Source organism: Camelina sativa, chromosome 3 (assembly GCF_000633955.1).
Source record: "Camelina sativa cultivar DH55 chromosome 3, Cs, whole genome shotgun sequence".
Taxonomy (NCBI): domain Eukaryota; kingdom Viridiplantae; phylum Streptophyta; class Magnoliopsida; order Brassicales; family Brassicaceae; genus Camelina; species Camelina sativa.
The window spans coordinates 9,812,600-9,837,168 of NC_025687.1; the positions used below are offsets into that span (position 1 = coordinate 9,812,600).

The 24,569-nt window shown below is 39.0% G+C and overlaps 5 protein-coding genes across 9 annotated transcripts in view; 2 read left to right on the forward strand and 3 right to left on the reverse strand.

Annotated features, from left to right (window-relative positions):
- Positions 614-3,107, forward strand: LOC104776275. 4 transcript variants are annotated; one of them, XM_010500308.2, is made up of 5 exons: positions 614-859; positions 1,153-1,944; positions 2,046-2,262; positions 2,451-2,539; positions 2,759-3,107. In XM_010500308.2, exons 2-5 carry the CDS (start codon positions 1,162-1,164, stop codon positions 2,825-2,827), a joined length of 1,158 nt encoding a protein of 385 aa, XP_010498610.1. In that variant the 5' UTR covers positions 614-859; positions 1,153-1,161; the 3' UTR covers positions 2,828-3,107. The 4 variants fall into 4 exon arrangements, with proteins under 4 accessions (XP_010498610.1, XP_010498611.1, XP_010498608.1 ...); XM_010500309.2 differs by having other exon boundaries at positions 614-854; XM_010500306.2 differs by having other exon boundaries at positions 614-830.
- On the reverse strand, positions 3,548-14,565 carry LOC104776276 (uncharacterized protein At1g21580-like). 2 transcript variants are annotated; one of them, XM_010500311.2, is made up of 12 exons: positions 10,614-14,565; positions 8,552-10,152; positions 8,059-8,254; positions 7,810-7,960; positions 7,615-7,702; positions 7,390-7,464; positions 7,047-7,137; positions 6,693-6,963; positions 6,575-6,617; positions 6,406-6,509; positions 4,332-4,760; positions 3,548-4,093 (listed from the first exon to the last, which is right to left on the reverse strand). In XM_010500311.2, the coding sequence occupies exons 1-11, from the start codon at positions 14,321-14,323 to the stop codon at positions 4,371-4,373; spliced, it is 6,720 nt and encodes a 2,239-aa protein (XP_010498613.1). In that variant the 5' UTR covers positions 14,324-14,565; the 3' UTR covers positions 3,548-4,093; positions 4,332-4,370. The 2 variants fall into 2 exon arrangements, with proteins under 2 accessions (XP_010498613.1, XP_019099131.1); XM_019243586.1 differs by lacking the exons at positions 3,548-4,093; positions 4,332-4,760; positions 6,406-6,509 and having other exon boundaries at positions 6,516-6,617; positions 8,552-10,252; positions 10,897-14,565.
- LOC104776277 (receptor protein kinase TMK1) lies at positions 14,864-18,550 on the reverse strand. Its single transcript, XM_010500312.2, has 10 exons — positions 18,094-18,550; positions 17,867-17,964; positions 17,520-17,769; positions 16,724-17,419; positions 16,378-16,626; positions 16,138-16,301; positions 15,988-16,067; positions 15,763-15,910; positions 15,531-15,680; positions 14,864-15,444 (listed from the first exon to the last, which is right to left on the reverse strand). Exons 1-10 carry the CDS (start codon positions 18,245-18,247, stop codon positions 15,199-15,201), a joined length of 2,235 nt encoding a protein of 744 aa, XP_010498614.1. The 5' UTR covers positions 18,248-18,550; the 3' UTR covers positions 14,864-15,198.
- LOC104776278 lies at positions 20,166-22,395 on the reverse strand. Its single transcript, XM_010500313.2, has 6 exons — positions 21,860-22,395; positions 21,682-21,750; positions 21,470-21,574; positions 21,103-21,222; positions 20,714-20,803; positions 20,166-20,611 (listed from the first exon to the last, which is right to left on the reverse strand). Exons 1-6 carry the CDS (start codon positions 22,343-22,345, stop codon positions 20,495-20,497), a joined length of 987 nt encoding a protein of 328 aa, XP_010498615.1. The 5' UTR covers positions 22,346-22,395; the 3' UTR covers positions 20,166-20,494.
- LOC104778812 overlaps positions 22,662-24,569 on the forward strand; it is a 6,615-nt gene continuing 4,707 nt past the window's right edge. The window contains exons 1-5 of the mRNA XM_019239880.1: positions 22,662-23,088; positions 23,637-23,723; positions 23,887-23,979; positions 24,077-24,153; positions 24,443-24,566. Of these exons, the coding sequence (XP_019095425.1) occupies positions 22,846-23,088; positions 23,637-23,723; positions 23,887-23,979; positions 24,077-24,153; positions 24,443-24,566 (624 nt within the window). The 5' untranslated portion in view covers positions 22,662-22,845. The remainder of the gene's footprint in view (positions 23,089-23,636; positions 23,724-23,886; positions 23,980-24,076; positions 24,154-24,442; positions 24,567-24,569) is intronic.

A 24,569-nucleotide genomic window follows, 5' to 3' on the forward strand; every position in this document is an offset into this window, starting at 1 on the left:
AAAAAAAAAAAAAAAAAAAACACAATTTTGCATAATGTGTGATTTAATAAGAACATTTGCATCATTGAAGAGTTAATTGCGACGAGTACTAAACTTAAAATTGTTATAAACAGAGGACCTTTTGGATAGGTACTAGATAGAGTGGTGTCATAATCTGATTTTGACATATGGAAGGTTCGGTAATGTTCTCGAGTGGCCGTGGCGTTAAGTCGTACGGTCACTCAATTATTAGATATTTTTATCACCGGCCAGGCCCATCGACCAATTTTTGCAATGGATTCTACCCAGTGAATCAAAAAAAAAAAAAAACGACGACAATGCTATATACAATAATTCATGTGGATATAAATAAAAATCATATAATAAGTGGAAAATAATATTTGTCTTTTCATCTCCTGTAATAATAATCTTTTTTTTTTTTGAACGAACTCCTGTAATAATTTTCATTTTTCATTTTACTTATAAACCAAAAAATAAGTGAACAATAACCTGAGCCCATTTAGGGCCTTATTCTATATTTGGGCCTCCAGTTTGAGTAATCGATTTTGTGTGTTGATGATACCATAGTTAATCCCAAAATTTCGCGCTTTATTATATTATTACTAGACAAACTCAATACTGACTGTCACTTTCCTCTCTCCTCTACAGTGAATTTGGAATGTGAGCTATGGTAACGGCGGCGAGATGTTCGATGAGAGAAGCAAGTTAGTTCTTTTTACTAGCCACCCACTAAATTTAGGGTTTTGATGTTACTCTTCTAAGTTCTGATATAGCTTCTGCAAGAAGAAGGATCTCTCTCTGTGCTCATTGCTTTGATTGGCTTCTTAAAAGTGAGATTTGTCATTCTCCAATTTGTAAAGTGATCCCAATTCCACTCTACTTACATTTTCTTCTTCTTCTTTTTTCGAATTTTGATTAATTTCGTGTGTGTTTTTATAATTTTCTTGGAGTGGTCACTGAATCGATCTCAAAATTTTACTATTTTTAGGGTTATGAGTCAATGCTATGTGTATGATTAGTTTCTAAATATTTCATTTTGCATCTTGAAATCTTGTTTTTTTTTTCCCTGGAATCTGCTATGAATTTTAAGTGAACTGCATGTGTCAACTTAAGGAATCTGATTGTTTTTATTTGTTTGTTTTGTGATTGAAGTGATTTAAGATGAGAAATATGATGAATTCTGCTGCTGCTGCAATGAGACCTGTGAAGGAGGAGTTTGTGACGATAGACTTAGACGATGAAGATGAAGATGTTCTTTGTGGTGAAGTTAACGTGGAGTGTATGATGGATGCTGAGCAAATTAATACTTCTGATGATGATGATGATGATGATGATGATGGTGATGATTGGGATACCAAAATTGATCATCAGTATATGAAGTTGTTGGATAGTTTTAGAGATGATGGGAATTCATATCTGAGTGATAATCCACTTAGGTCTATCAGGTATGAAGTAGATAACGGAGGATACGACCATCGCAGATTCAAAGCAACGGTTACAAACAAAGATCGAAACACCGTTCGTGTTGTGACCAAGAAGAATGTTGTTGAGTCAAAGCCTCATCATGTTCGAGCAAGTTCAGCAACGAAAGAAGCGGGTTTAAGGCGAAGAAGAGAGAAGAGTTTTGAACCAATGCTTACTACGAGTCATCATGTGAAAAGAAACTCACAACAACAACAACAACATAGTAGTGGTAATGCTAGCGAGAAGGAAGAGAATTTGGAGGATCACGATGAGAATTACAAAGCTTATCTCTCATGGTTAGTGGAGAATGCAAAAAGCTCAAGAACTAAACCTGATAAGGAGATACAAGTAAAATGTGAGGAGGAGGATTATGCAATGTCTTTGTCTGATTCTGATTCTGATACTATTGTGGTTGGAGATCGTCCGTTTCTGGATGAAGATGTTTCTCCATTTGTGCCATCCAAAAGTTATAAAGTGGTTGTATGTAGCATCACCTTCACTCACCTTTGCTTTTGCCTCAAAAACAATTCCCTTTTTTTTGACACTTTTTATTGTTTTGGTTGGTTGGAATGTTTTTTAAGGATTTGGATGACAAGAAAGGTGATGAAAGGAGTTCTTGGTTTAGGAAGGAGATAATGAATGTTCTGAAGCAGCCATACACTGTAACAGAGCTCAGGGAACTTCACAATGAAGCATCGGTGCATAGAAGGTCAACCCGACACATAGAACTACGAGATGGAACTGAGTTTAACTTTAAAACGAAGAAAAAGAGACCTTCATATCTCGATAAGTATCCAGGTAAAGTTACCAGACAGAAGTTGGCATACATGTTCTTGGAAGTTTATGCTTTGCTTAGCTATCTTGTAGAATCAATATTTTGAAATTTTTAAAAATAAACTGCAAAGGCTATCTCCTGATTCCAAAGAAACATGTTAGGGAGAGTGTTATTTACCTTCGTATAGTTTTGCTTTGGTTTGATTTTACAGACTTCAAAAAGGAGTATCTTGATTCTTTACATGAAGCTGATGAGCGTAAAGCTCTGAACCTGTTACGCGGGTTTATCTTTTATTTAACGGTAAGTGATCTCGGTTTATCTATTCTTTTCAATCATTATACCGAGTAAGGTTACTTTGTCTGCAATTCGTTTAATCCTGAAAACTTGTCTTCTTGCCACCTGAAGTTGTCCATTAGGGTCATCCTTATTTGATCATTACTATATACAAAATGATCAGTTATATAAATGAAAGAATCGATTGCACTATGGATTTAAACATTTGATGTTGTTGTTTCGCAGAATGTGGTTCGTGATGATGCATTCAAACCATGGCTTGATCATGAATGTTTGAAGACCAGATGTTTCTGACAAAAATAGAGTATCAGCACTTGGAGTTCTGACACAAGACTAGTATTTCCGTTCTCATGGAAAAAAATTAGGATATGCAAAGACCCTTTGTTTCATGAAATAAGTTCTGGCATGACTTGCTTTTATTTTGTGTAACATTAGCCTCACCATTGTGTTGTAGCTCAAGACTCAAGACTGGCCCAGTGGCATCAGGTTCTGTAATGTGATTATCTCTTCCATAACTTTCACCTGCAATAAAGCTTCCAAGTGGACTTGTTGAAAAGGAAACCTGGATTCCAAATGTTGATTCTCTGTCACAAATAACTATGTACAATTCTTCTCTACACAACAACGTATATAATAGTAGAAAACAAGGCTAAATCCCTGAAACAAGGGTTGACTATAGCAAATTCCTCTCAAGTTAGCAAGGCCAACAATTTTCTTCCAAAGATCTCCCATTACCACTGGACATACATCTTATCAAACGTTGATTAGTAAACCAAAAATTGCGTGTTTACCATTGATCCGAATTATAAGTTTTGACCAAACAACTCAATCAAACCCCCTCTCAATGAGTAGAGGAGGGTTTTGAAAGTATCTAGAATCGACAATCAACTCTCAAATTAACCCGATAAAATCAGTTTGCAAAAAAGGGGATGTATTGTTCTTGAGGGTTGGAGGAAATTGGAGCAAATCAATCATGTAAATTAGGTGATAAAACGAACCAGACACAAATAAATCTAGGGAACAAGATGGTTTTATAGAGAACAAAAAGTGACTTAACATTACCTGTTACATACCTGTTACATCAAAAACAGCAAAAGCAGAAACCAAAAACAACACAGAACCAGACGAAAACAACTAAAACATTCAAATCCTGAAAAACTAATAAGGAACAACCATCCTCCACCACCGCTGCCGTATCCTCCTTTACGTCTGCCACCAGGCCCACCACCATGTCCCTCCGTCCTCACTTCTGTCACCACCTTTGCTTAAGTAACCAGCACCGCTGTATCCTCGTTTGCATCTGCAGCCACTTTCACTCCGCTCTCGTGTCTGCCTCCACTGTAACTTCTGCCAGCACCGCTTCTGTATCCTTCTTCGCGTCTGCCGCCACTACCTCCGCCTCCATAGCCACCTCCACCACGGCCTCCTCCCTCACCACTTCCTCATGACTGAGCTTTGTCATAGTGAAACTGCGACCTTCGAGCTCTAGTAGATTTCTCATCCTTAAAATGTGATGAATCTGAATCCCCTTGATCCTCCAGTCTCACGATCATTAATGATCTGTGAACAATAAACGAAACAGATCAGGAAAAATATTCAAGACAGTAGATACAAAAGCGTGAAATCTACAAAGAAAATATTGTGTAGAGGTTGATAGATCCTGATTTGTGTAGAGGTCAACCTCTACAAAGAAGGATACAGAGAAAATATTGTGTAGAGGTCAACCTCTACAAACAAGAAGACAACATATTAGAAATTAAAGGACGTGTAGTTTCTTTTCATAACAGAGATAGCTTACCATTGTACTCAACAAAACAAACTGACAAACTGATGCTTTTTACTGCATCAGAGCTACTGGTCTGATTAGATTGTATATTGAAATCGGTGAATCACTATCACGAGAGATAGATTGCTCGGTGGCTGGATCACTGTTATCACAAGCTTCATACTCAGTATTGCCAAGAGCTATAAAATCGAGGCCTTCCATTCCGAAAACTTCACTATCAGTAGAACATCTATCGAATACCATTGGCTCAGACTCGGAAAGGACATTGTGAAGTGAACCAAAGTAACGCCCACGGGCATTTTTTTGTGATCGTTCGCTTGGTCTTTTCCTCTTTCTTTCTTTGCTTTGTAACTTGGGGTGGTGGAGCTTGCATTTCGATCCTTTAGAGCATGATCCAGTAGCTTCAAAAACCGGGCAGATGTAGGAATGCTTCTTCCGGCACTGTTATTAATATGTAGAGACAGTCCGCAATCATACTTCATCAGGTGTTTGTGACCCAATTGAGAGGGAGAAGTAAAGTATGTGACATAAAGCCAGAGAAGATCTGTTTCCCTTATACTCCTTATGGGATAAGCAACTTAATATGCTATTAAAGTCGTTAACGAATTATACAGAGGTCATCACTATAAGAGTCACTAGTAGTGCAAAAAGAAAGGTGCATATGCATGTCAACAAGGAATGGATGCGCCAAGTGCAAACAGTGCAATGTATATTAAGGTGATAACTTACCTCGTCTCCATCTGAACAGTATCCCTTTAAAAACCCATCACATATAGCGGCGGTCGGGTTGACATGCACATGTCTATATGGACATGCCTCATTGTTGCATAGGCCTGCGTTATAGTTATTAGTATTGTGAGTCACGGCAAAGGGATCTTAGTACAGTGGAAACTCTTACCTTGCAGAAAATAAGAGCAATCAGGCATCCTTTCTGGAATGACCTGTGGAAGAAATACGTGATCCAGTTAGAAATTTCTGTGAAGCACAATTCTGCAGCAATGACTTAGTAGGAAAACCTTGTGGGTCAATTTGCAATTTGCATTGGCACACAATCCATTCAAAAATTTGGTGCAAACTGCAATTTTTGAGGAGTCATGAACATAGGGACATTTTCCGTCATCTTTGTTGCATTTCCCAAATCTTGTGAAAAACTGGCAGTACTTCTTCTTTTTAGCCAACCGCAACCTGACATTGTGCAGGCTCCATCTGACTTTCTCATTTGCCAGCACACGAATTCGTTTCTTTGGATCTCTGACAAGCTGGTTACCATTTCCGAACCGAACATATCTACATAATACATTCAAATGTTTGATTTATGCTCCAGAATGTGGAGTAAAATGAATTAACAAATTGCAATGAGAATTACATACTCTTCATTGCCGATCACCAATCTCTTTGGAATAAACGGTCTTTTCACACCCTTTCCTTTTTCAGAAGTTCCAGCGCACGGTAAATCAACATCTAGCAAAAATTCATGTTTACGCTAATCAGAGATACATAAGGCTAAGACTTATGCAACTAACAGTTTCAAGCCTAGAGAGTTCTCATATCCGATCAAAACATTTGTTGAGCATCATCAATCACCTAGAATAAGTGACCAGGATCTAATACGTGTGCGTGAGTGTCTGTGTGTGTCAGTCTTTGTCTATCCACATCACATCAACGATATCAAACTATAGCATTTATGTGTGTTTTAACTTAAGGATATCCTACCAGATATTCTCTGAAGGGTTCGTCTTGAAGAGTCCATTTTATAACGAAGGGAACCAAACCTGAAAACGCGCTCTCCTGAAAAATAGAAGTTGATTATAAATATACAGTAAGAAATATATTCAAAACAAAAGGGAGATGACGCTTCATAAGAACTTGTCAGGAGGCCTCCCAAATATAGAATAATTCGTCCAAATAACTGGCCATAGATACCGTGAACCAACTTACGTGCCAGATGGTTTCTGCTCGTTGTCCTANCAGAGGTCATCACTATAAGAGTCACTAGTAGTGCAAAAAGAAAGGTGCATATGCATGTCAACAAGGAATGGATGCGCCAAGTGCAAACAGTGCAATGTATATTAAGGTGATAACTTACCTCGTCTCCATCTGAACAGTATCCCTTTAAAAACCCATCACATATAGCGGCGGTCGGGTTGACATGCACATGTCTATATGGACATGCCTCATTGTTGCATAGGCCTGCGTTATAGTTATTAGTATTGTGAGTCACGGCAAAGGGATCTTAGTACAGTGGAAATTCTTACCTTGCAGAAAATAAGAGCAATCAGGCATCCTTTCTGGAATGACCTGTGGAAGAAATACGTGATCCAGTTAGAAATTTCTGTGAAGCACAATTCTGCAGCAATGACTTAGTAGGAAAACCTTGTGGGTCAATTTGCAATTTGCATTGGCACACAATCCATTCAAAAATTTGGTGCAAACTGCAATTTTTGAGGAGTCATGAACATAGGGACATTTTCCGTCATCTTTGTTGCATTTCCCAAATCTTGTGAAAAACTGGCAGTACTTCTTCTTTTTAGCCAACCGCAACCTGACATTGTGCAGGCTCCATCTGACTTTCTCATTTGCCAGCACACGAATTCGTTTCTTTGGATCTCTGACAAGCTGGTTACCATTTCCGAACCGAACATATCTACATAATACATTCAAATGTTTGATTTATGCTCCAGAATGTGGAGTAAAATGAATTAACAAATTGCAATGAGAATTACATACTCTTCATTGCCGATCACCAATCTCTTTGGAATAAACGGTCTTTTCACACCCTTTCCTTTTTCAGAAGTTCCAGCGCACGGTAAATCAACATCTAGCAAAAATTCATGTTTACGCTAATCAGAGATACATAAGGCTAAGACTTATGCAACTAACAGTTTCAAGCCTAGAGAGTTCTCATATCCGATCAAAACATTTGTTGAGCATCATCAATCACCTAGAATAAGTGACCAGGATCTAATACGTGTGCGTGAGTGTCTGTGTGTGTCAGTCTTTGTCTATCCACATCACATCAACGATATCAAACTATAGCATTTATGTGTGTTTTAACTTAAGGATATCCTACCAGATATTCTCTGAAGGGTTCGTCTTGAAGAGTCCATTTTATAACGAAGGGAACCAAACCTGAAAACGCGCTCTCCTGAAAAATAGAAGTTGATTATAAATATACAGTAAGAAATATATTCAAAACAAAAGGGAGATGACGCTTCATAAGAACTTGTCAGGAGGCCTCCCAAATATAGAATAATTCGTCCAAATAACTGGCCATAGATACCGTGAACCAACTTACGTGCCAGATGGTTTCTGCTCGTTGTCCTAGTATCAGAATTCTTCTCGCTTTCTTTCTTTGAGAATGCAGCCACAGCCAAGGTGGCTTCCTGTAGAAATATGAAAAAAGAAATAGTTGTCTACACCACTTTCAACTGTCCCAAAGGAGCAATTATTCATAAACATACGCAGAAGACATTTCAGTGAGGAAACTAACCTCATTAGCTTTTCTCGAGTCTCTCTCGATGGACTTGGACCATTTTAAATGCGACCCACCAATACTTAATACCTTGGATTTTCTAAGTGAATACCCATTAGTTGATCTTGTGTAAACTGTATGTCTCTTCCTCATCATTGATAACTTTTGGCTGAATATCAGAATGCCCTGTCATCAAGTTTGCAAACACACAAAAAAAAAAAAGTTGCAGCTCAAGGAGTATATAAGCACTTTTAGATGCTAACATACCTAATGTTGGAAAAAGAACCATTTCGGTAAGCCGACACTGAATTCATTAATCTTCTCCAGTATGTCACTCTTTTCCAAGGAACAAGTTGTGGCAAAATCTTCTGATATCGCATGTGAGCTATGGGCTTTCTTGGCTGCTGATCATTTTGTGTCCAAACCAGAGAAAACTTTGATTGCTTATATGGTCCCATGCCAGCTGCCAGTAGAAAAGATTACTTACATGTTTTACTTTTGTTATGATAAAAGAACCGAATAACAATAAAATAAAACAAGCATATATGAAAAGGGAATCTGATATGCAACAGTGGACAGATTATTCTCGAAAAAATGAAAAGGACTATGCCAGAGCAAACAACTTATTCCTTTTCTTTTTCCAAGAATAAACCATCCACTGCTTAGGATCTCCTAACAAAACATGCATAGCAGAATCAATTTCAACATTCCTAATAAGATGTTGAACATGCGCTGAGACATTTTACTTCGCTTTACATACCAGAGTCAGAGAATGCTGAGCTAGAAGATCTTTCCGAAACCATGTTTGCAGCTGATCGTGTCTCTAAAGCATCATCAGGCAAGGAAAGTGACTGATTGACAAAGCTCTCTGAATTTCTTACTAGCTGATTTTTACTTCGCTTAAAGTACCCATCAGAGGGAGAAATCTGGTTAATACTTACACCATGAATATCTGAAGCCGCAACCAACTGATTTGCCTTTCTCTTGACATATACCATTTGTTTCAAATTTAGAGAATCCAAGTAAGGCGGATTTCTCTTCTGCTGGCAATCTGAAGCGTAACCTGTCTGAATTAGTGTGTCAGATGTCTTGAATATATCCCCACCAGAGTGTGGAACATTAGCTTCTCCGGATGTAGCAGAATCCATGATAGACTCAGGTAAACCGGTGGTAAGGTGATCCATGCTGCAAGATAATGCACATTTTCCTGCTGAAGTATCAATGGCATTTGATACTTTGGAAATGGTGCTGTCTGAGGGAGGCTTTGACTGCTTCTCAAGAGTAAGTATTTTTCCATTGTTAACAAGAGAAGAAATGTTACCAACATCAACCATACTGGAAGATCCTGTGCTTTTGTCTTCGACAGTGAAATTATTCAACTGGATAGCAGATGAAGGCATTCCAAGGGCAACACCAGGAGAACCATGTGGGGGTTTTCGAAGAAGACTATTCCCTTTACGTACATAACTACTACTAGATTGGGCAGTCACTTTGGGAAAAATCTGTTTTGTAGGCAAACTCGACGACAAAGGCTTGGCAGCTACAAAAGAAGAAGGAGAAGTATCGGACTCTCGATGCCAAGTGTGACGCTTCGTGATATGAATCGGAGGGTTAGCATTTTTCTTAGCTTCAGACACAAAAGGCAGTGAACTGCGACAACTTTTTTGAGTAGGGTAGTTGGATTTCTTTTTCCTCTTTTCTATTTCATACTTAGAACTCATAGATGTCATACTTTGGAAATCCCGATGTGGCACAGAGACTACATGATCTTTAACATGGGTCAATGCAAATTTCACATCCGCATGTGAGTATGATCTGGACACACGTACACCTGAATCACCAGGAATTTTAGTTCCAGAAACTTTTCCATCAGATAATAACGCTTCACCATCACATATACCAGTCTTAGCACTGTTCAGTGAGTCATTTTCTTGAGAGCCAACATTAGAAGTTATATCAATCAGCTTCTCTATTGGATCACCATTTGGCTTCACAACTAAATCAAAATGCGCCAAAGAACTACCTGGCTGGGTTACCTCATGAGAGGTCATGATTTGCTCTTGTAAACGATCTAAAAGGCTATCTCCTTTTTGACTCTCTTTACCTTTGCTAGTTTCATTACTTGGAAACACTGAATCTCCACTACCAGCGATAATATCAGTTCCTGGAGTTCTGTGCTTAGAAGTTTCATGAACCATGGAAGCAACATGAATTTCACTCCGTATCTTTCTGCACAGCCTTGGCGAGCTGGGTAGAGAATCACATGGAAACACTGAATCCCTCCTAACAGCAACAATATCAGTTCCTGAAGTTTTGTACTCAGAAGTACCACCAGAAGGCTTGGGTTTCTCTTTATCTTTGCTATTTGCATCAACCACATGAACTTCACTCTGTATCTGCCGGAAGTTCCGCCTTGATGAGCTGGACAAAGAATCACATGAATGCACTGAGTCCCCACTACCAGCAATAATATTAGTTCCCGGAGTGCTGTANTAGTTCCAGAAACTTTTCCATCAGATAATAACGCTTCACCATCACATATACCAGTCTTAGCACTGTTCAGTGAGTCATTTTCTTGAGAGCCAACATTAGAAGTTATATCAATCAGCTTCTCTATTGGATCACCATTTGGCTTCACAACTAAATCAAAATGCGCCAAAGAACTACCTGGCTGGGTTACCTCATGAGAGGTCATGATTTGCTCTTGTAAACGATCTAAAAGGCTATCTCCTTTTTGACTCTCTTTACCTTTGCTAGTTTCATTACTTGGAAACACTGAATCTCCACTACCAGCGATAATATCAGTTCCTGGAGTTCTGTGCTTAGAAGTTTCATGAACCATGGAAGCAACATGAATTTCACTCCGTATCTTTCTGCACAGCCTTGGCGAGCTGGGTAGAGAATCACATGGAAACACTGAATCCCTCCTAACAGCAACAATATCAGTTCCTGAAGTTTTGTACTCAGAAGTACCACCAGAAGGCTTGGGTTTCTCTTTATCTTTGCTATTTGCATCAACCACATGAACTTCACTCTGTATCTGCCGGAAGTTCCGCCTTGATGAGCTGGACAAAGAATCACATGAATGCACTGAGTCCCCACTACCAGCAATAATATTAGTTCCCGGAGTGCTGTACTTAGAAGTTCCACCAGTTCCACCAGAAGGCTTCGCTTTCTCTTCTACCTCAATGCTTTCAGCACAATCATTTTCCTTATGCATGATGGCACCTTGAGAATCACTGTAATTAGCTTGAATAGATGTTTTGTTTTGTATATGTTCATTCACTACCACCAAGGGAGAAATATCACAAGGACTAACAGAACTATCGGATACTAAGCAAGAACTGACCTTTGAAGGATCCTTTTCCAGATTTTTATCCGCAGAGAGATTCCGGACAGAACCAATTGCACCAGATGATCCACATTCCAAACGATCTTCAGGAAACAACTTGCATACTGTTGTACATGGTTGAATTTCTTGGACACTAGATTCAGTATCCGCAACTGTTTCATTACCAGACATACCATTCATTCCAACTGCAGGATTTGTTTCAGTTATGAAAGCAGACAAGCTAGGTAATTTATCACAAAATGTTGCAGCACTCTGGCTAACGCCGCGCTCAACAAGACTCTCACTCGCACAATCAGTAAGATCTTTGCTAAGAGAAACATTTGGCTCCGATAAACAATCTTTCAAATCTCGACTATCTGTACCATTAAACTGATCTACAGAAGGAATTTCTGGAGGATGATGAGTTTTCGAAACCAGATCTTCAACGCGGACAAGTCTCTCAGTACTTACATTTTCCATACACACCTCAGATGGTACTGCCATAGCTACATCTGATTCATCACTATGCGAACAGCCATCAGTCTTCTCCACAGGCAACACATTTGATGATCCCTTTACTGTAAACTTTGTCAGAGATGAAGAGTCGTTTACACACATCTGTTTACCTTCATCACTGTCCATATAGTCAACCATTTCTGCAGCAATATTAAGAGGCGTAGTTTCCATGTTTTTTTTTCTGCTAACATTCTCAATCTCAACTGATAAATTAGCTGACTTTTCGCAGTGACGAGGATTTTTACTTTCCATCTCCGAATCTACACTCATATCAGGTGACTCGACCACAGTATTGATAAGCGTCCCAACAGTACAACTGTTAGCATTAGCGAGGCCCCCTGAAGAACTATTATTGGCATTAGCAAGATCAATTGAAACATTAGCATTATCCAGAGTGGCAGGGGAAACCAGACCCATGTTGAGACCCCTAGAGGAGTCATTTTCAGGAGACAAGAAATCTACATTTTTATTGATCATCTTGTTGTCAACTTCGATACCACCAACATCTGACTTTGCTAACACCTGACCAACAGGATCGTCTCTATTAAAATAGGTGGATGCATTTACAGATGAGTTCTGAAAATCCTTCTCTTGATAACCCAAAGATCCATCAGATGAACTAATAGGTTTTCTTACTTCATACCCAGTATTTACCTCCATCATTGGTAAATTCCTTGATGGTATACAGTCCATGTCCTCGTCTTCACAATGTTGAGACCCAACACTGCACATGGGCTTACCAGCAAAATGAATATCTCCTTCAGAACACCCAGAAAGATCAACGGCTGTTGGCCATGATACAGGTACTTTAACAGGAGACATATTGATTTTTGTCTTTGTCTTCATGATTTCATCCTTCTCCATGACCTTCGAGATGAGAGCTTCACCTGCATTACAACCAGTGCTCGTTCTGTCCAACACATCTTCATGGGACTTCATTGTACTTTGGTTATCAATAACATCTGCCACAGTGGAGCAAGCTTCTATACTGCTATCATGTTTCCCATTAATATCATCCTTGGCCTCTACTTTAAAAGTCTCAATATAACTAGAGGCCTTTTCTGCAGCATGTACATTACTACGAATTTTTGCTTCACTACCATGAGTTGAAGCTTCAGGATCTGTATCAGAAATTTTGACTTTGCTGTCCTGAACGACACCATCAACAAACCTTACTTTGTTTAGCTTACCTCCGGAATCACTGGAAGCCAGAACTGAGTGATTGCCAGGCTCTTTTTCAATTTCAGATGCAGTAGTTTGCCTAGTAGATTGTCTATAGCCCTCAGAAACCGATGCCTCAAATGACAAATGGGTTCTCAACATTCCATTTCCTTCAGTTAATAAAGCCTTTTCATTTTTGTCAGAAAGCAATGCTCTTCTAGCTTTACTAGACCTAGGTGTCACAGACGTGCCGGAACGGATCCCTGCATTAGCAGGTGATGCTACGGGCTTAGCTACCAGAACATTCGATTCAAATGAAACATCAAGATCCACTGGAGTTCTCCCTCTTTGCTTCTCCACCAGTCCACGATCAGAATGACCCAAGTGTTCCTTACCCCTATACGAGTTAGAGTTAAACCTTTTCCCGTTATGATGATTATGTTGCCGAGACCAATCATTCCCTCTGCTGTTTTGATAGGATCTTGGAGTTTCAAGCCTTAGAAGAGCACTCTTCTTCTGGGTTTGTTTCCTGGGTGTTCGATTCAACTCGTTGCTCTTCTCTCTTCTTCCACGGTCAATTTTTTGTTCTATCTCAGAATGATAATAATCATCCTTTCTCCGGGGATACAGAGTCCTCCCTCCATTACGTGCTTCATCCCATCTCTGGTTTCTAGTCCCCTCATGGCTTGCGGATGACCTAGTCATATTGCGACTGACTGTAACACTAACACCATGTCGTTCACTGCCATAACCAACACTTGGAGGTAAAACCCTATTTCCCTCATCTAAACCCCTAAAATATCTACCGGATTCTGATTTCAACTGACCACGGTCTTGATAATTACCCTCTATCCTTGTGGCTCCAGATTCTTTTCTAACATATCCAAGATTACGAAACTCATCTTTAGACCTAGAACTACCATCTAAAGCACGATTACTGCCAACACCCGAAGAATCCCTGGACGAGCGGCTATAGTCATACTGATAGTTACGGCCTATTGGACCATCATCCACTCGGATTCGACTTTGAGAAGCATCCACTGTCCATGAATCATGCCTTTTTTCATTGAACCGAGCCCAATCAGTCTGAGCAATATCTCGCGATTCCGTACACTGGATACTGGATGACAACGGCTGCGATATCCTTTGAGGCTCATAGCTAACTTGCTGAGGAATGTATTGAGGATGCTGTTGCTGTTGGTGCTGCTGTAACGGTGGTGGCTGATTTTGCTGCTGAAGCGGCGGCGGCGGATGGTGAGAATAATAAGAAGAAGGCGCCGGATTAGGAGGAAGATCTTGGCGATGATGAGAGTATTGTTGGTGGTGGTATTCCTGACGCTGACCATTGCTCTGGGTTGATAGAGCATAAAAATTAGGGCTACCGGGATGAGATTGACGAGTAGGAGGAGGAGGAGGAGGAGGAGGTAACGGCGGAAGGAGAGGAGCAGAAGGAGGATGAAGGTGAGGAGAGTACGGAGAATTCCATGGATCGTAGGGAGGATTGTAATGAGAAGAAGAATCCATGGCTGATTGAAATTTTCAGATCTTTTTGGAACCGCGTCTTCTTCTTCTTCTGGTGATGACGATAATAAAACGCACGCAACAACACGAAAACGGCGATAAAAATAGGACTATTGTACACACGAATTATTAAAAAAAATCTACTTCTCGAATCGTCGAAACGCGGCGATTTGCGGCAAAACCGGTTTTTATATCTTCTTCTTCTTCTTCGTTGCAACGTGCAGACTTTTGTTTTCCCCTAATCTTATTGGGCCGAGTAAAATCAATGTTGTTAACTTGTTAATAGCATTTTACTTCATCGTATCCGTTGCTTTCAAACGCAGATGAACGTTTCATATAGGACAGGAAGATACTTATCATCTTATACCACAGAAATAGATTGATTGACTCAGACTTTGCTTAGAGTTGAGATAAGATTGCCAAAATCTGTTCTACATTGTGATAGGCACTCTGACGAATAAACGCCGTTACTATTATTTCGACAAGATAATGTAATGTTTTCTATTGATAATGGTATTGAGAGAGTCTGAGACACCAGGTACGTTCACATGCAAGAAAAATTCACTTTGATCCCTTCCGAGTAATTATTCAGGATCAAGGAATAAAAAGTTACTTGTCTATGTTTCCCCCAAAAAGATTTTTGCAGGAAACACTCCAAACATTGGAAAGCTGCAACATAGGGAGGGAGGAGGGCTTATAAAACCCACAAATCCACCTCTCATCCACCGCCCATGACCCATCCAAAATGAAAAGAAATATGCCTTTTCATATATACACTTTAGACTTTACACCCACACACAAAGAGAACCCATTTTCTTCACCATCTTCACCTTGGAAAGTTTTGGCAATTGTGATTTCTTGTAGTGAACAAAAACGGCTCAGTTGAAACTCGATGAAGGGCTTGCTCTGCCTTTAAGATAACCTTCCACGGAGATGCCTTGCTCGATGCTTCCCATGGAGAGAGAGTCATCTTCCATGTCAAGGAATGCTAGGTTGAGATGTGACTGCAGATTAGACCTCCACAATTTCTCGTCCTTGAGTACCTTTGAATCCTCTAAAGGGTTGTTAACTTGTAGCTTTGCCCATTTTAGCATCTCCGCGTCACCGTTAAGAAGCTTTAGTACCTGCATTTTCACAAGACATGTCATGTTAGTAACCACTTCTATACTGAGTTGGGAATGAAATAGAGGATTAAATAAAATTAACTCACCATTCCCATTTCAGGCCTAGATTGAGGGTTATGTCTTATACAAAGAGTGGCTGCTAATGCCAACCTCTCCATCTGGTCGCCTTTGCTGTCATCTTGCAAACTTGGGTCTAATAGTTGAGAATATTCTTTGTTATCCAGAATCGTCTTCGCCTGCACGTGTACATAAATATCCGTTTAGTAGTAGCAGAGAAAGCTTAGAACTTTCAATGTAATAACTTTTCAAACTACGTACCCACATAACAAGACTCTCTTGAGCCTTTGGAGATTCACTATTAACTGGTTTTCGTCCAGAAAGAAGCTCGAGGAGTACAACACCGTATGCATAGACATCTATCTTATTGTTCATCTTGCCATACATAAAATACTCTGGAGCTAAATAGCTGCACCAAGAAACATATAAGTAATCTCTTACAACTTTCACGCAACATCAAAAGAATTTGATTCTCTTTTTTCTCACCCAAAGGTTCCTGCAATATCGGAGCAGATTATCTGAGTTGTAGATAACGACGCCCACTTTGCAAGCCCAAAATCAGAAAGCTGTGAACAAGACTTACCTTCTTAGCATCACACAGTTTTCCTCTTTGATGTGATACTAAAAGAATCTTACCTGTGGCTCAAAATCATCAGACAGTAATATGTTTGATGACTTAACATCTCTGTGAATGACAGGTTGTGGAGCACTGTTATGCAGATAGTCCAACGCCTCAGCTATTCCCACAGCGACCTTATATCTCTCATTCCAACGAAATGCAACCAGGTCCTTTTTGTTGCCTAATGTAAAACCGTGCTTTGTTAGACAAAAAGAACACAATAAAATCTGCAGTTGGCTAAAAGGTTAGAGGCTTACCGTGAAGATTCTTTTCAAGGCTCCCTCTTGAGAGATAATTGTATACTAGTAATAGGTTATGGTTTTCAAAGCAATAGCCTAAGAGTGAAATAACGTTTTTATGGTGTAAGGTTGTGATGATGTCAATCTCTGCCACAAAATCTTTCAAGACACATTCGGTTTGCTTGAGTATTTTCACTGCAACCTCTCTTCCATTTGGCAGGTAACCTCTAAAAACCCGGCTGTTGCCTCCTTTTCCGATGAAATTATCTGAAAATATACATTGCCGTTTATTAGTTAGACAAAAGGCAAATGACAAGAGTCTAAATAAAGTATATAGCTTGAATAAGAGAGGAGAAGAACGAACCAGCACAGAAATTGGATGTCACTGACACAAGTTCCTTGTACTTAAAAAAGTGGCAAGATGTGGATATCCTCGCCCGAAGATCATCCACATCCTCTTGGAATCTACTTGAGCTAGAATCAAGAGAACATTTCACGATCGTAGAATCATTTTCATCAGGAACAGTTGACAAAAGCTTAGTATCTTCAGATTCTGAAGAATCAAAACCAATCTGCTTAGTGTCTCCAACAACAGAATTGGTCCTAGAAGGCAGCTTCAGCACCCATTGGACAACTGGTATCTTTCTGAACGAAGAGCTACGCGGAGCAGAAGCTAATACATCTGAAGAAGCTACACGACAAAGCAAAGGCCAACCTGGTCTAAATTCAGGAAGTTCCTTTACCAGCATAGTAATGAATCGGTTCAAATCTTCTGGAAACTTAGCGGGCACAAGCGCCATTGCCTTGTGGAAATCCGCATTATCATCTTGATCACAGTCAGAACTTAAAGATCCAGAAGGCAGAGAATTCATATCACGAACCGAGCAATTCCCAAGGCATGCAGACATTAAAGAACGCCGTAGACTCTGGCCATTGGAATGATCCTCCTCCGACTCTTCCTCTTCCTCTTCGGGATGGTTTACTACTTTGGTATTCTTTCTCAGTGTGGTAGGCATCTGAAAGAAATTAGACAAAGTGGTCCTACGAGCATCGCTTTTCCCTATGACAAACCAATGTCCAAAAAAAAAATAAGTTTCAAACACACTGATACAAAATCATCACATACAAAAGTTTGGAAACTCATATGGTAAAGGTCAAACCTTGAGATTGATGAATGATGGATGAGGAACCATCTTTCTGAAACATGACTTTCCCCTTGTCAACAGCTAGAACACAGCAATTTTTTGATACTTTTCTGGCTAAGTACTTAGCCACGGAGACAGATGAATGAATTGTATGATAACGTTTGGAGATTCCAACCACTACTTTGGATGCAGAACACAATTTTGCTTCTCTAACTAGAATCTTTCGAGAAGAAGAACCCCGGGACAATTTCAACTTCAACTCCACCTATTCAACATTTCCAAGTAGTCACATTAAAGACTGTTGAATTCATTTATCAGCTAAAAACAGAGAAAAAAAAAACGTATGACTCTAAATATTAAACCTGTTTCAATTGGCAGAAACCTTCATAGACTTCAAGAACAGAGTCAAAATTCTTAACAAGGGAGATAAGCGAAGAGTTGTCTGCTCGATCAACGATCTCTACAAATGAGAGAGAGAGAGAGAGAGAGAGAGAGAGAGAGAGAGTAAACACGAAAACCCCATTTCCAAAAATCATAGCTTTATTTTGTTAATCTCAGAAGAAACACAAAAAAAAGAGAGTGATAATACCATTGCCGAGAATATGAAGAGCGATGACGGTATCACCCGGTTCAGCAACCTTAACCAAAGCCCAATCAAGCAGCTCATTGCTCAACTCATCGAACTTCACGCCCACCATAACGTTACGCCCTCCTCCTCCTTGAACGACGCCGTTTTCAACCATCTCTCTCTTATGTTACTCACTTGTCCAGTTTCCTCAAAATGCTTTTGTCAGAATCTCAGGTGAATACGTTGTAGTGTGATGATGATTCCTGGAGACACAAGTATCATCGGACTGCTCACAAAGGAGAATTCCCAATCTCTCTCACTCTCTTGTGGCTTTAGTTTGTGGTTTTGCAGCTTCAGAGAAAGAGAGAAGACTATAAGAATGGTGGAACATAAAATTCCAAAAATCCTAAAAAGGAACGGAGGAGGAGCAGACAATTTAGAATTTTTTTTTTCTTTTTTGCCACTGAATAAAATAATATTTTTTTTGTCTACACACAGCACACTCTCTCATTAATAAATATCAAACCTAACAAAAATATCAAACCTTATAAAAAATTCAGATATATTCATGAAATAAACATTTATTTGTCACAACGTTATTTATTCTCTCTATTCGATTACCACATGCATACATCAAATTATATTGCAAAATTAATCTACGTATTAGATACGGCAAACATGGTCCACAGTTATCGGTTAATAGAACATTGTGCCATGTATAAAACCATAAATGAGGGGCAATAAGATAACAAATTATACTATCTATCATAAAGACTTTTCATATGTATGATTCTTATTCCTTTGTTTCTATGTGATTAATGCATTCCTTGTCTGTTGTGTATGTATTTTAATAGGTAAGTTGAAGATTCAAAGATACTTAGAGAATGTAGGCCACGAAGACCATACTTACTTTATTATTTACATATTCAACGGTTTGATGCACGTACCTTATCGTTACTATGATTCCATTTTTGACTAATATGTCTCATGTCAATCTCCTCTATTTTTACTCGTGCAATTTTATTTGTATTCGATATATCTATTACACATGTTTTTTTGGTTTTCTGCAGATGATTATTAATGTATTATTACACTTCTAACGTGTAAATTTGTGTTCCAACCTGCCAAGAGTGTCAATAGTAGCATGCATAGTTCAATGAATGTATGCATTCATAGTTCATACATTCATCATTTTCAAATTTCACTTGACTTCGATTGTAGCGTGTCTAAATCCTTCGACTCAATTGAATTGTATAGAACCAAAATTTTACTCCATATTATTGAACACATTCATTGTTTACAACTAATACTCCCCTATGTATCATAAATGATGATGTTTTAGGATTTTTTCTTGTATTACAAAGGATGATTTTTATAGTGTATTTAATGCATTTTTATTCTTAAAATCAAATAACTAATTAATGTTTTTACTTTTATAATAAATAATTAAATATATACATGCATTAAAATGACAAATGTAAGAAAAGTACGAGTAACTAAATATTAAAAGAAATATAAAACAAAAGAAATTAATAATAATACAACATTTATTATTTTTCTTAATCTTGGTGAAAATCCTAAAAAATCATCTACTAAGTATAACCTAACGAAGTCCTTAAATCGATTACTGAATTGGTGTATTTTGTTTTATTTTAGGTGTCATTCCAAGTACGTAATTCTTGTAAATTTACAAGAAACGTAAATACTTTGTATAAGAAAAAAAAAAGAGAAAAATAACTGAAATTGGTTAGTTAATGTTCGGTGGTCACAGAATGGGCCGATGGAACTACCCACAAAAACATAACTGCTCTGTCGGCGACGTTGACAAATGTCATCCCACTCACGTGAAATCCAAATCGACCAAACATTATACCGTCCACGTGTCGCTTTTGAAGTCATGTTGATGTGATAAATCACATCGAGGATATTATATAACAAACTACCTACCGTTTTAGTAAGATTCGTATCCCCCAAAAACGACACGCCGGCTAAGATCCAATAGCCATGCTGCGTACTGACTCAAGTGTTTATCACACCACCATCCCCACTTGCAAACACTTTGTTGTTCCAATCTTGGATATGACAATATCTCCTCACAAGAATAATACCAAAGCCATCATCATTAATCAATTGAAAACTTGAATTAAATACCTAAAAGTTTGCAAAATAAGCTAGCTTCTCTAGTCATCGAATGTTATAATATACTCCATCCAACTTGCATCTACACACACTTTCTAGAGCCCAAACCCATATCATCTAATAACGCATTCAACACTGCTGCTAGTGAAGTACCCTGAGGTCAAAAAATTTGTCTACTATGGAACAACACATCTTCGACCTTTCACCGTATCATCCATTAACATCACCTGCTCTCATATTCCATCCCGGGGAGATTTTTTGTATCATTGTCTCTTCGGGGTTTTTAGAACCAATTCGAGACACTGAAGTCTCGTAGCTTCCTGAGATGTTTCTCCATGTCTTCTCGGGTCTTGGTCCACTCTTCCCTTTCTATTACCGTTGTCGGATCATCTCTTTCCCCCTGAAAGAAGCAAAATCAATAAACATAGGGAGAAGATGAGTAAAAAGCTTAGGTGAAGGATTACACACTGCCAGATGAAATGATGTGGAAACGAAAAGCTACCGCATGTATGATTTTAAAGGAAGTTCCATTATCGCGTATCACGAGCAAGTCATCCTTCCTATCTCTTTTTCTTCCTCCCGGAACTGTCACCTGAAACAATCTAAAACTTTAACATGGGAAGGAAGATTGTCTTCACAGCTTTGGCCTATGCACAGTGTTTCAAGAAACTCATAACTCAAGCTATATAAAATCATAACTAGAGGCAGATATAGGACTAATGTAAAGCAGCATTGTATTAGTGTAATAGCATGAAACATATACGGCTAAGGGAATATGTCAAAAACATCAAGAACACCCAATTGGTTACGGTCGAGGTTTGTGCTAAGACTCGGAATGAGAACCTGGTCATAATGCTTAAATAAAAATTTAAAGGTACAAATCGGTCATACCAGAACTCTAGCTCTGGTGATTGACTTTGTCATGGAATCAATAACATAGATCTCTTCAAGATCTAGCACAAATTCTTGGTCGTTTGTTCTTCTGTTCCGGTAATGCTTTGTCAAGAAAACCTAAATAACAAATAAACATGATAAAGACAACTTGTAACAGAAACTGTAACTACTAAACTAAACTAAGTAGTTTCGTGTTGTAATCATCCTTAACGAGTTATATAACATATTCCTGGTCAGGATTCCCAAACTGTTACCAAATTAAAACTAAGTGCTTCCTTGTTAATACATGTTGCTCAAGAATCCCTTCATCAACAACCTGATGGTTTTAACATCAATGTATGGGACAAGGTCCAATATGTTGTACCTTGGATATCTCCCTCTCAGATTTGTACAGTGGATCTCGGGGAGCATCAATAGGTGGTTCCGTGACATTGTAACATCCATAGTCACTCATTGCACATCGAATATACTGTATTGTAACAAAATTAACCAAGCCATTATTAGCACCAAAACCAAATTACTGATTGATAAACCTTGGATGTAAAAACAACAACTGGTAAGGATAAAATGACTAACCTTTTGAGGCATTGGAGCAAGAACTCTCGGAATTGAGTAAATATCTGTATCCGGAGGAGTAACATACATCTGCAGCCACAAAACAAAACGAAAAACGCCGTTTATAGTTGAAAAAAATGAACTCAATAACTAGAGAAACCGAATAAAACGAGCAATTCGAGTCATTGAACTCACACACCTCCCTGAAATCATAAACATCGTTATCTGGATCAGGCGGTTTTCTGATAAAGAAATCACAATCCATCAAGCTGATTTTATGGAACTCGTCTTCGTTTATCCTGTAATCCACCACCATATCCGAGTCCCATCCTTGGGTCGATATAAAGCTCTTGCTCTGCACAAAAGCGATATCTCCGTCACCACCACCGCCTGAAGCAGCTATCGCGGCGGCCAAGGGGTCGTACTCTACGTCATAGTCCTTCTTGTTGTCAACTTCCTCCACTTCCTCGTCATCCATATCGTACTCGTCCTGTCCACCTCCATCGCCGTCGACGTCGTCTACTTTAACGATGATACCACGTCCGCGGCGGGATTTGAGTGTTAGAGGCGCGAAACAACCGTCGTTTCTGAATGACGCGAATTGCCGCTGCGTGGCGGAGGGAGACGGTGGTTTTGTGGTGAATGAGAGTAGAGATAAGGAAGGAGAAGCGGCCGAAGACGCCATGGGAAGGAGATAAAAGCTCACAGAGAGTGTTCTAAAAGCTCACAGGATTAGATATTTTAAGAATATTATCGGTTCGGTTTATTTTCGATTCAGATAGATTCCGGTTCGGATATGTTTTGGTTATAAAGACCAGAAATTTGTTCAGTTTTTATCAAGATTAGTTTAATTCTAAATTAGGCGATTTGATATATGTTATTTGGTATTTTTTTAGTACAAGATTATAATTATATTATTATATATAAGAAATTTCGGATATAATTTTTATTCTAAATCGGTTTTAGGTTCGGTTTGAGGTTTGAGGTTTGAGGTTCGGTTCGATTCGTCTCCTTCATTTTTGGTATCCCGCGCAACTTTCTTCTTCATCTCTCTCTCTCTCTGAGTTTGAGTTCTCTCTAAATCGATTCGGCCAAATTCACTTCTCTTGATTGGTGGTTCAGATCGTGCCGTCTCGAATTCGGGGTTGAGTAGACACTGGATCACTGACCCGACCCGAATTATTAATGTCGGAAGTGAAGGAGACGGGTGGGGTTTCTATTGGCGGCGAATCGTTGAGAGCGTCGCCGAAGGTTCTGACGGCTGGTGATCGGAAATTACTTAAGGTGGAGCTACGGCCAGGGGATACGACGTATGTTTCGTGGAAGAAGCTTATGAGGGATGCTAGTAAGGTCAATGGTTCATCGGCTTCGGTTCCCGATCCGCCTCCTAATGCTAACCCTAACCTCGAGTCTCGAATTGCACCGCCAGTGAGTTTGATGTTGCACGAGATGGTTGTACTCGGATATATAATATACGTGTAGGCATTATTTGTGTGTGGGTTTCGTTTCCTGCTATCGGATTAACCATTGTTCTTGTTTCTGGGAGCTGTGTCTTCCATGTTAGGGTTTTATCCAGGAGCTTTACTAATTTTACCGATTTTTCAGATTTGTTTGTTGGGGAAAATGCTTGAATTGGTTAATTGGGTTGTATGCTGTGTCTCTAAAGTTCAATAAGCAAACTCCTTAGAGGTTTGGAACTTGATATATGATCTTTGGCGTCTTTTCTGATTGTTAGCTACTTTAGGCGAACTTCATTGTTATCAATGTGAACATGCCATCAATTGTACTTGATCTCGTAAGGAATTTGGTTTAGTTAGTTGCAATGAGACTGAACTAGGCAATTAAAGCATGTAATATTAGATTTTCATTTCGAGAAGGTAAGAGTATGCTTGCGGCTTCCTCACAGTTTATTCTTCTTACCCACACAATATGGGCTCAAATCATTGTCTTCAGCTGTGTTTACATATCCAATGTAGGGGCAGCCAGCAGAAATTGAAACGAACGATCAACCTCATTCTAACCGTTTCAACGCTGTTATTGAGAAGATAGAGAGGCTCTATAAGGTATGCTACTTTTTTGTTTAAACTTAAAACGCTTTTCTTTTGGAGATTGGTTGTGGTATCTTTAATTTCTTACATTCACCAACATTTTGCATACCATGGATTAGCACTGTTGCATTCACACATCTTTGAATAGTGTATGCTTACGTAAGAAAATTACTCTCAGGGTAATGATAGCAGTGATGGGGAAGAGTTAGACGGTGCTCCTGACGATGATGAGTATGACACTGAAGATTCATTTATCGATGATGCCGAATTGGTTGGTCTTGGATACCTTCATATGTTTTTATGCGGGGAAAGTGTTTTTCTGACAGCTGACACATCATATCTTTGTTATCTCACTCTATTCCTGGCAGGATGAGTATTTTGAAGTTGATAATTCAGCAGTTAAACATGATGGATTTTATGTCAATAGAGGAAAGTTAGAGCGGATGTGAGTTTCTTCCCTCTTTTCAATATCTGACGTCTCATTATCTGTGTTCGCTTAGTCACTTTCCATTTACTCAACCATGTTTAGAATAGGCAATGTGTCGTAAGTATTTGATGGTCGAATATGGTTGGGAGACTACTGCCTCAGTTAATGTCTATAGCGTGATTGGTATCGTTCATATAGATGTAGGTTCTTATAATGATAGAGTAAGATTTTTTCTCAGTTTCACCTAAATATATTCTATTATATTCCATATATGAGTTATCTAATTTCCGACTCTTTTTTACAACAGAGAACCTTCGACAACATCTAACCAGCAACCCAAAAAAAGGCGACGCAAAGATCCAGCAAAACCCTTTGGTGATGCTGTTGACGTATCTGATAAACACACCAAGTTGTCCTTAACAGCTAGGGGAAAG

What these genes read in the sequence shown, in the direction of transcription:
- LOC104776277 (XM_010500312.2), bottom strand. Translation starts at nt 18,247, where the DNA reads ATGGTTGAAAACGGCGTCGTTCAAGGAGGAGGAGGGCGTAACGTTATG. An exon ending in CCTTGAAAAGAATCTTCACG is followed by an intron (nt 16,302 to 16,377) that starts GTAAGCCTCTAA and finishes GTTTTACATTAG; the next exon opens with GCAACAAAAAGGACCTGGTT. An exon ending in GATATTGCAGGAACCTTTGG is followed by an intron (nt 15,911 to 15,987) that starts GTGAGAAAAAAG and finishes TTCTTGGTGCAG; the next exon opens with CTATTTAGCTCCAGAGTATT.
- LOC104776276 (XM_010500311.2), bottom strand. Translation starts at nt 14,323, where the DNA reads ATGGATTCTTCTTCTCATTACAATCCTCCCTACGATCCATGGAATTCT. An exon ending in ATTGCAAATTGACCCACAAG is followed by an intron (nt 6,618 to 6,692) that starts GTTTTCCTACTA and finishes TTTCTTCCACAG; the next exon opens with GTCATTCCAGAAAGGATGCC. An exon ending in TTGCTCTTATTTTCTGCAAG is followed by an intron (nt 6,510 to 6,574) that starts GTAAGAATTTCC and finishes ACTATAACGCAG; the next exon opens with GCCTATGCAACAATGAGGCA.
- LOC104776278 (XM_010500313.2), bottom strand. Translation starts at nt 22,345, where the DNA reads ATGGCGTCTTCGGCCGCTTCTCCTTCCTTATCTCTACTCTCATTCACC. An exon ending in TTGCTCCAATGCCTCAAAAG is followed by an intron (nt 21,575 to 21,681) that starts GTTAGTCATTTT and finishes GTTACAATACAG; the next exon opens with TATATTCGATGTGCAATGAG. An exon ending in CCTTTAAAATCATACATGCG is followed by an intron (nt 20,612 to 20,713) that starts GTAGCTTTTCGT and finishes TGCTTCTTTCAG; the next exon opens with GGGGAAAGAGATGATCCGAC.
- LOC104776275 (XM_010500308.2), top strand. Translation starts at nt 1,162, where the DNA reads ATGAGAAATATGATGAATTCTGCTGCTGCTGCAATGAGACCTGTGAAG. An exon ending in ATATCTCGATAAGTATCCAG is followed by an intron (nt 2,263 to 2,450) that starts GTAAAGTTACCA and finishes TTGATTTTACAG; the next exon opens with ACTTCAAAAAGGAGTATCTT. An exon ending in GGTTTATCTTTTATTTAACG is followed by an intron (nt 2,540 to 2,758) that starts GTAAGTGATCTC and finishes GTTGTTTCGCAG; the next exon opens with AATGTGGTTCGTGATGATGC.